At 41.9% G+C, this 10,243-nt stretch overlaps 1 protein-coding gene across 1 annotated transcript; it reads right to left on the reverse strand.

Moving 5' to 3' along the window:
• Positions 1 to 1,612: 1,612 nt before the first annotated feature.
• Positions 1,613 to 5,298, reverse strand: MANSC4 (MANSC domain containing 4). Its single transcript, XM_066184625.1, has 3 exons — positions 5,070 to 5,298; positions 3,578 to 3,712; positions 1,613 to 2,653 (listed from the first exon to the last, which is right to left on the reverse strand). The coding sequence occupies exons 1-3, from the start codon at positions 5,296 to 5,298 to the stop codon at positions 1,983 to 1,985; spliced, it is 1,035 nt and encodes a 344-aa protein (XP_066040722.1). The 3' UTR covers positions 1,613 to 1,982.
• Between the last annotated feature and the right edge of the window lie 4,945 nt (positions 5,299 to 10,243).

Below are 10,243 nucleotides of genomic sequence, written 5' to 3' on the forward strand. Positions count from 1 at the left end.
TTTTCTGCCTCCCCCTCTAAACTGTTTGTGTTTGAAGGTGACAGTATTTCTCTGTGACTGTGCGGAATGCCTGAACACTGGGATCTTAACTGTGTGGGAGTCTTTCCAACCTCAAGGATGTAAAATAACAGCACTTATTTTCACTTTGTCTCCTGTTTCTTTTTCTGGTGAGAATTGAGGAGCCAGTTGCATGATGATTCTTCTCCAGAACATCATATTGAGGGTAAGACTCAACAGGGCATCAGGGTGCTCTGAAGTGCACTCTGTGGTCACTAATCTGGAGATGAGAAAAGCAGGGAACCAGTAATGGCTGTGGCTTGCTGCAGGCAAGGTGTTACTTTTCTGAGAGTGAAGGGAGGTGAAAGCCCTCCTTTTGAAAGGAAATGTTTAACTACCTATGACTTATTCTATTTCAAAAAATCTTACAGCTATATCCACCCCATAAGATGAGCTTTTCTTTGTTTTTTTCCTTTACTCAAGCTGCCCTGGAGGGTCACTGATAGCACAGAGAAGTTACAAAAGCTGGAGGCACTACTGATTTTGCTGTCAGCGGATGCTCTGTGGGGCTTTCAGGGCACAGCTCAGTCTGAACTGGAAGAATGGACACTTAAGGACTTGGGGACATGAAATTAGGGCAAGTCTCAGGTAAGGAAGGGATTGCAATATGATAGAACCTGTCAATTTTCAGCTGAACTCTGTAGTATTAATCTGCGAACAGTAATATCTTGATGGTACAGAGGAGAAAGGTGATGGCCCACATTCACAGTCTGTTTCCACACTGATACTGTAAGAGCTAAGTTCCTTAGACAGGCTTAGGTGGCTGCAAGTTCAGCAACAAACCGTAAATATACACATTATGGATTTAAACATCTTCCCCTATCCTTGATGCATGATTAAATCATGACTTAAATAAAAAATGCATTCTTTGCAGCATTATAAATTAATGAGTGAGGGGCATTGTGTTACCATATTGCTGCCTCAAACTGCAAATCTTACTTTGTGAAATAGGGAGAAGGAGGCCTTAAGTGCTCTCCTCTCTTTAAAAATAAAAATTAAATTGGTATTCCAATAAAAATCCCTAATATGAAACAAATAATTCTAACACAAACTGTGTATACCTCTAGGATGGAAGAAAACAGAATATTCAGCAATGCTTGGCAAAACTGTAGGCTAAGAAAACTCAAACATTATCCAGTTGGAACTATGAGGTAATGTTTGGGTCAAGAGAAGATACTTTTTCTAATCTAAATTAATTAGATGAAGCTACCTGCATGTGAATTCTGTATCCTAAAAACTACATGCAATTATGTAGCAATAATAATTTTAGTATATTCCCTGATTTTCTGGAGAAATTATATTTGGAATGAAGTGCTGCAAGGTCTTGAAGTTTGATTTGCCTTCTTGGCAGCACTCAAGACTATAAAGTGAAGAGAAGCAGAATTTTAATGGCTGTATTCAGCTTGAAGAAAGGCATCAAAAAGTACAGACCAAGTTCTTTACCAAGTGTTTCTCTTGAGTTTAGGTTTAGCCTTTCTTTGGCAGAAAACATGATCATTTTGACCATTTCAAACGAAAAGACCATTTCATGAATCACTTGTGTATTCCTGCATTACATGGGATGTTTATTCATTTGGTAGCAAACAGACAAGCACAAAGATAACTATAGCAGGATTTCTTATCCAGCTAAATTTCTGCCACACAGATGTGTCAACACTGCAGCTGCACTCAACCTGGGGGAAAGTGTTACAGTGTTTGTCTGGCATTAATCTGCATCAGATTATGAACCAAAATCCTTCAAACAGTGGGAGCTGTGAGTGGGTGTTTCCTACCTAAAGAGACAGGGAATTGTTCTTCATCTGCCAAGAATTAAATCATAACCAGAATATTCTGAACTAAATTATCACTGGTTCTGTGAGAGGAGTAAGCCTGGTGTATGGGCTGCATTTTTAAAATCCTGTTTGTTTCAGAACCAGGATGGTGTTTCACAGGTTATCTCTGACAGGAGCATAATTTATGACGTGTCTGGACATGGTTGTTCTTGTCCTTACGGGTTTATAGTGACCCCTCCTGCAGCTGCAGCGCCCAGCTGTGAGGGCAACAGTGCAGCAGCAGAGGCAGAGGAGAGAGGAGCACAGGATGACAGGAATCAGCCAGACCCCCAAAGCTGCATCTTCCCAGGCAGCTGCCTCGTTATCTGACGTGGAATTCCTCCCACTGTAGCCTTTGGTTTCATTGAGGTGTTGCTTGCTGCTGTTCAGGCGAGGAGAGGTGGGCATGTGGGATAACACCTCGGCAGGCTTGGGGCTCAAAGCTGAGTGTGCAATCCTGTCTGAGCTGCTGACCAACCTGCTGCTTGTCCTCTCAGCAAAAGCAATGTCTGCTGGGGAAGATTCTGCCCTTCTGGCAGCACCTTCAGTTCTCTGCACTGTCAGACTCCAGCTGGGGGTGTGAGTGTTTGCTGGTGAGCCATGGCTCATGGCAGCAGGTGGAGCTCGGAGCAGAGGAGAATCTGACGTGGTGGCATTGTGATGTTGGCATTTTCCCCACTCAGGGGTCTTTGTGCTGTGCTGCCTCTCGGATTTACTTGCTGAGGAGTGAGCATTTGGCTCTTGGGATTTCAGTTTCTCAAAAATGAGGAGATCTGGATCAATCCCTATTAAGTGAGGATAATGTTAGTTTATTGATAAAAGCTTGTCTGCACACCCACAAGAAGGATCCATGGAGACAGAGGCAGGGCAGGGAGCCCAAATAATGCCCTTTTGGATTGGAGGTGTCACTGCCTCAGGTTATGGGACACCTTATGGGATGCAAGGGATGTGCATTTGGGATTGCACACAACTTACTATGGGATGCTTAGGGAAGGAACCAAAGGTGAGGAAAGGGTGGGATCTAGGCTACTGAGGGAAAGGAAATCCAGGAAAGCTCTGTGTGTGTGACAGACTGCACCAACAACTGGAGGGAGGCTGCACCCTGCGGGCTCAAACATCCCAGTGAGAGCAATTGTTGAGACTGGGGCCTAGACTAGGCACCCTGAGGTCCAGACTGGGCAGACTGAGAGCATCTCAGCCCAGGTGCTGAGGGACTTGGCATTGTATACGTGTGTGTATATATATATGTATTTATGTATTTTTACTAACACAAAAAGCAGGATGAGGCTTTTGGTGCTCCCTGTGTTGGTGTGTTTGCCTTATGTGTTTGTCTGTGTTACCTGTGCGCTCATGGTGCATGTGCCTAATGAAAATAGATGTTCAGCCTTGTTACTGGTTGGGTTTGGGGACGTGGAGCAGTCTCTCAGAGCTGGGAGGGTATTTTGGCCAAGCACAGTACTCATGAGGTACTCAGAGCACGAATCTTGAGAGCAGGGTGCATCTTCAAGCTCCTTTCTCACTGAGTGGAAAAAAGGGGGCAAGTATTTTCAGAAGTAGGTATATTAATGAGAAAGAAAATAAGTCTTCATCTTTTTTAGGGTTGTATCTTACTTCAGGAGGTCGTTTAGCACAGCAGCTGACCTGGTATCATTTAAACATTTCCTAAGGCTGCTCTGTTTTCAGACTTTATAAATGTAATGCTTAATTACCTGTTGTGATGTTGTACAAAATGACATCAACTCCAGCCTTTAGAATGCAGCTTTCCAAAGCTGGGCAAGACATGTGCAGGCAGTTCCTGTTCTCATGAATGGCCCCATGGTAGAACACCGCTAGATTGCAGGAGACTGGAACCCATAAAGAACAAAGCTGAGCTTCCCAGCAGAATGACCATTGCATTTTGCATGTTATGATGTTATTTAACATCAGAAGTTCATTATATTTTCTCAGATCCTGTAGGAAGAGAGACCAGATCCTGTGGTTCTCTCATTATCATATAAACTAATCAAGCATACAGTCAAAAGAGAACTTATATTCTTATTTTCCATCTGATTAGAACAGCCATATGAGTTCTACTTCTGTATCTCATTAAATAATAACTGATTTAAAGCCCTTTGAAATGCCCTCTAATGTGCCTGTTTTAGTTAAGATAGTAACAAATTTTGTTTGACTATACAGGATTATAAAAAGGAGATTTCAAGTTACCATTTATTACCTCTGTAAGTATCCAGTTCCATATGGGGGGATATGAGAAAAAGTTTGTTGTCGAGATAGGAACAACCTTGCTGAAATGTCTGTAACTCTTCTCACCTCCCATTATTTAACACAAAATTTGACTCTTCCCAGGATTGCTACTGAAAGTTACTTATGTCACTATCAGGTTGTTAAGGTCATATTTTTTCTCATAATTCAAAATATCATCAGAATTTATTAACTTTTTTTAGTAACTGGTACCTCATTTTCATCCTCCAAAACCGTATCAAACCCCTTTCCAGTCTGGAGAGTTTTGAAAATTTAAGGCACCACAGAAATGCAATTCATGTATCCTTTTAAAATACACTCCTGTAGAGTACTAGTGCAGTGTGATACAGAGAAAGTACAAGGCTTAGGACAAACAGTGATTTTGTTTATTTTCACTCTGAGCCTGAGTTTACCAGGCTAGAGAAATGGGGTGGCCAGCTGAATAACTGCTATTATTTATTGCTATAACTTTAATGTTACCTGGTTTGCATGGTATAAACATGGAATAAGAGAGTGATTTCTCCCAGGAAATGAATATTCTTGTATTTCAAAGAAGGACAATCTATACATCCCCTCCACTCTCCCTCTCACCATGTCCTAGTCTGATGCCATACTCCATGAAAAGAATGCTGTTGGAATCACTGCCACTGGCTGTTCTCTACAGCAGATGGGGATGAATACTGAAGAGTTACTCTCTTCATGTTGGTATTGCCTACAAGCTTTGTAACAGAGATCTAAAATTTCAAAGCAGGCCCAAAGATTTTGATGTATAAAAAATACAGATTATCATTTTCCATTCTATGGGGCAACAGTTACAATGTCCTTTTGCTTTCCTGCCTCAAAAAAATTTATAGCTCCTCCTTCCACCCCCTCTTTTCTTCTTCAAGTGAAGGACTGTTTACATAAGCATTACCCAAAATGGGGGGTTGAACGTGTGCCACGACCTTGCCAACAAGCACTCACCGTTCCTCAGGAGGCAGCAGGTCCTGCTGCACTGCTGGGGGGAGGTTTCTGCATAACCCCGCAGCAGCTGTGCTCCCCTCCGCAGGGACTCCCGGACGTCCACCAGGAGGCCCGGGAAGCGCCGGATCCAGCAGTTCCTGTAGAAGGCAGTGGGCAAGCAGAGGCACTGGGACTCCCCAGCCAGGGCCAGAAGCAGTAGCGCTTGTGCCGCTGCCAGCAGCAGAGCCATGGCCCCGTGTCAGGGCCTCAGGGAGCCCCCCTCTGCTCCAGAGGTGCACCAGCACTGCACAGACCATCCCTGGAGGGCTGAGCATGCTGCCAGGTCTGCCAGGGGCCTGAGCCAGGGCATGGTCTCCTCCAGATGATGCCCATGGTGCTGTTTGGGTAGCTGCTGAAAGAAAGACATTTCATGAGCTACAGAAGATTCTAAGAGTTATTGTTACTGTTCTCTAACTTAATTGTTTGAGAAGGGCTTTGAGACACAAAAAGGACAGGTTGTTTTTAGTCATTCAGAGATCTTGGTCCCCTCTGTGGTCCCCTCTTTGTGCCTCTTGTCCTCAGACCAAACCACACAGGCTGCCTTGAGATTTGGTGAAAAATAGCAAGCTCAGCACATTGTTCCACCTCACTTTGCTCAGGAACACTGTTAGGCTCAGCACAGAGGAACAGCTCTGTCTAGGATCTGAACGCTTTGAGTTATCTGGTGACTGCAGAAACTTGCCTTCTTTGCTAACAAATGAACCTCCAGCCAGAGGTGGAGATCTGTTCCCCTTCCTACACTGTTTTTATTGCAAGAATAATACAATTTTATTTGCAAAGACCGGATGAACTCTCTATGATTGGAGAGGACTGGAACTTCCACTCAAACTATGAGTATGTTCTCCCCCTAATAAGTTTAAGGCTATTGAGCAGTCCATACAAGGTTTTCTGCTAAAGGAAAAGGCCTGTCAGAAAGAAAACACAGCTGACATACAGGGAGATGATTTTTCAAGCACTTGGTCTGAAACCTGAAACTCCCACGTTTTGTTTCTTAACAGGACCAAGTCTGATCCCTGCTTCCCATGTTACAATTTTCATACAGAAAGGCTTAAAAATCTTACAATACACAAGTTGATTTAAACCCAGTGGACTCTATAGTGAGGCTGAGAGAGTTAGGTAGAAGTATGGTCTGCAATAAAAATTGAGTGTTCAATATATAAGAATATTTTACACTGTGTTTTTACCCTTCAAGACTAGAATCAAGGAATTTCCTTCTTTCCACATGAAGTATAGATCAGGTACATGGAGTGGGGAGAGCCTCAAGCTCATTTTAATTCTTTAGTCATTACAGATGATGTTTGTTTTTGCAGAACTAGGCCCCCAGTTTGGAAGTGAACTGACAGGTGTAATATTTTGTTCCTTACACAGCTCACTGGAATATAAAAAAGCCCAGAGCAGGTTAACCCCCGTTGATTCAACAGCAAGGCCAAGGCATTATTTTATTCATTGGAACTATAATTAGGAGGATTCCAAATAAAAGTCTGTTGTGGGGAATATGAGAACTAAACTATTAGAAAGAGGGTAAGTGGGTAATTCTTCAAGCCTCCATCCTAAGAAACAGCTCTTGTGTTGTTTTATTTAGTTTGGTAGTTTGATATTTTCATCTCTGTGATAATCAGCAGTTAAAACCTTAAATACATTTTAAAATACCTGACAGCTTGCACTCAGTGGACTGCACAGGGAAGCTTTTAGAGATTTATCTGCCACTGCCACAAGCGCTATTGACAGTGTATTTTTTTAAATATTTGTTTCAGCTTTCCAAATATCCCAAGGTATCACTTGATTTGGAACACACTCAAAATTTTGAAAGACATGCTTGTATTTTGACATTACATACTGTATTTAGTATGAATTTCATATCTGTTTTGTTCTGTAAGATTTGCATGCAAAAATAATGATTTCTGATTGCTTTCCTCACTCCTACTCTTCCTGTATCTCCAAGAAGGGAAGATTGGAATAACTTAAATAACTCTGAATAACTTGGGGAAGCACTTAACAAGGAGATTAAAAATATTCTTTCCCCCTCCTCTTTGACAGGAATAAATTTTAAGGGCAGAAATAGCTGCAGGAAAACTTTCTTTTTAATGAAGGATAAAGTTATTGAAACAAGTAAATAAATGGCTGCTAGAGGCAATTTCCTTTCAAACCAGAAAACTTCTATTAAATTTCACAGCATCTTGCCAGCTTCCCCTTAATTTCACTTTGACTTTTCAATGGGAAATGCAAATTAGTGCTGAAATTTTAATTCACAGACATTTTGCAAGAAGGAAATCCCCAAGTCTTACCTGCAAACCAGCGGCTGATTTTCCATGTGCTCTGCAAAGGGGAACCAAGAGGCTGTCACTGATACAGGGGAATCTGCAGCCAGTACCAGACCAGCGCTTCATGTTATTTAGGAACTCCTTTCATCCAACTCCTCACATTTCCTCCTGGAAAACAAAAAGGCTGGGGGAGGGGGGGGGGGGGAGGGCTGTCTCCTGTAAGAATATGAATGTTTTTGCAGGCCTTTCAGTAAAAGAGATATAAATAGACTTGCCATGCTGGAACAAGATGATCTTTTCCATGATCCTTCTTACAATCAGAAACAGTCCCTTAAGTTTCCCACCTGGGCTAGCAGAGAGAATGGCACAATCCAGGAGCTTCCCAGCACAAAGGATTTATCATCAGGCATTAACTCTTTTTTTGCCAAACAGAAACAAAAACAGGCACTTTTTCCATATAAAGTAACAGACGTGTCTTGATTTTTGGAACTATATTTAGCTTTTATGGAATATATGGTTATATCACTCAGAATATGTAAAGACCAGAAAGGATCTGTTTAGCTGTAGAACTGTGGAATGGTTTGGGTTGGAAGGGACCTCAAAGCTCACCCAGTTCCACCTTCCTGCCATGGTCAGGGACACCTTCCACTATCCCAGGTTACTCAGAGCCCTGTCCAACCTGGCCTTGGACACTTCCAGGGATGGATGGGGCAGCCACAGCTTCTCTGGGCAGCCTGTGCCAGGGCCTCACCACCCTCAAAAGGAACAATTTCTTCTTAATATCCCCTCTAACCCTGCTCTCTGTCAGTTTGAAGTCATTCCCCCTTGTCCTGCACTACATCCTTTGTCAAGAGTCTCTCTCCATCTTTCCTGTGGGCTCTCTTCAGGCACTGGAAGGCAACAATGGGTTACACTGAGTCCTCCTCTTCTCCAGGTATTGTGTGACAGAGCAGTTGGAAGGTGACAAGCTGAGAAGTGAGACTCAAGCAGTTTCCCAGGTGAGGTATGAACCTGCCCAAGTCCTCCTGTGAATGTCAGTAATGAATTTAATGAAATGTGCAGCAGAATCCCATGTGACATCAGCATGAAGTTCTCTGCCTGTGTTGTGCTCCACATAAGTAAACTGAATTTCAGGCCTGTGTTAAAATCATCTTTATTTCATTTTTCTGAGATATGCACATGTATTTTCCCTTTATTATAGTGGTGGTAAGGTCAAAGTTTTAAGTAAGCCAAATGTATTGATAATTTCAGAATATGTCACTGTAATTCTGTTAAGGTATAAAAGTTATAAAAGGCTAATGTAATGAATCATGAAATAATGAAATGTAAATATGTGGGAAAAAATCAAACCAAGTCTTTGACGTTATTCAAATAATGTGCTTGTTTTCTTTCTCCATTAAATTTTTCCTTGAAATCAAAACACCCTTGCAAAATATCTAAAGTCCTTCAAAACAGCATTTTTTGAGAGAACTGTTTTGTCAAAAACAGCTATTAGTGGTCAAGTTTTGGGTTGGAGCAATGTATTATTACACTTTTAATGAATCTGACCTTCTCCAAGGTTAGGGACAATTGGATCCAAGGATTCTGATTTCAGTCCCATTCCAGAAACATGGTAAAAAGAGGTGAAATATTACCTCTTTCGGGGGCTTCATGCAAACCATTTTTTAACCCCTTGTTTCCACGAGTTGCCAGGCCCTGAGATTCTCTCGGAGTTTGGCTTCAGACTAATTCTGGCCAAACCTCTGCACCAAGGCTGGGATCTGTGTGTTCAAGCAAAGAGCAACACAAGTCTTAGCCAGCCAGATTAGATTTACATAAATATATATCTAGTGGCATTGCAGATTAACTTGAGCCAAGTTTTATGACAAAAGGCACAATGTTTACCAATACTAATGAACAGATGCTGATTTATGGCAAAACTTGAACTAGGCAAAGGGGATGGAGTTTTGAACTTGTGGTGAATTTTACAGAGCTGGATACTGAGTGGAAGTCTTCCATGTGGATTACCATTCATTTTACCTAGTTATTATGTACTAAAATTCAGCTCTGCCTGTCTGCACCAGGATTAAAAAAATATCTGCTGTTTTAAAAGCACACTGTTGAGTCTCCTCCAGACACAGCTGCACAAGAAATTCCTGGCTGTGGATGCACAATGCATTTGTGCAGAGCAAATATCCCTTACAGGGGGGTACAGCAGCAGGCAGAGCACTCCAGCAGCCTGACCCCCATTCAGGTTTTGTCAAGGAACATTCATTTCACCTGAGGGAGTTTCAAGGAAATTCTTTACTGGGTCCATGGTGTAAAAAATGGATCAGGTTGAAGGCCATTGCAAGGATTTAAACTCTTCCACCTCCACTCTGTTGTCTGGTGCCTGGACTTCCTCATGATCCACAGAGGATGCCCACCAGACACAGACTCTTGGGATGGCCTTTTTGCTGCCCAGAGAGAGCTCATGAGCACACACTCTAGTATCAATCACTCAGATGTGACTAATAATTACCTGATAATAAACAATCTGCTTTCAAAAAACATGCCACTCCAAGTATCTTTTCAGTAGTGCTGCATCACACCTTTATTGCAAGGAATAAATAAACAGCACATTAAAACCAGAGAAACTAAACAGAAAATATTAGGGAATAACGTCTGAGCAAGTGTTATTAGAAATAAAAGTGCTCTCTTTCTTTTTTATTTTTTTTGGAATAGTATTGCTAATGGCAGTGGGTAAGAAGTGCTTTGTTTGGCTGCAATCTGAAAGAGAAATTACCTCTATTTAGCAGGTCATCCTTCATAAATGCTAGAGTTCAACTGAAGTAAAATTATGCTCTGGTCAGTTCCTCTCCAAAATGCCAAGATCCTTTATAACACAGACATTTT

Source organism: Chamaea fasciata, unplaced genomic scaffold (genome assembly GCF_029207755.1).
Source record: "Chamaea fasciata isolate MVZ Bird 193981 ecotype frontalis unplaced genomic scaffold, bChaFas1.0.hap1 SCAF_5, whole genome shotgun sequence".
NCBI classification, from domain to species: Eukaryota; Metazoa; Chordata; class Aves; order Passeriformes; family Sylviidae; genus Chamaea; species Chamaea fasciata.

Coding starts and splice junctions, on each gene's coding strand:
- MANSC4 (XM_066184625.1), bottom strand. CDS start 5,298: ATGGCTCTGCTGCTGGCAGCGGCACAAGCGCTACTGCTTCTGGCCCTG. Junction 3,713..5,069: donor CTGCTGCCTCCTGAGGAACG/GTGAGTGCTTGT, acceptor TATGGGTTCCAG/TCTCCTGCAATCTAGCGGTG. Junction 2,654..3,577: donor TTTGTACAACATCACAACAG/GTAATTAAGCAT, acceptor CTCACTTAATAG/GGATTGATCCAGATCTCCTC.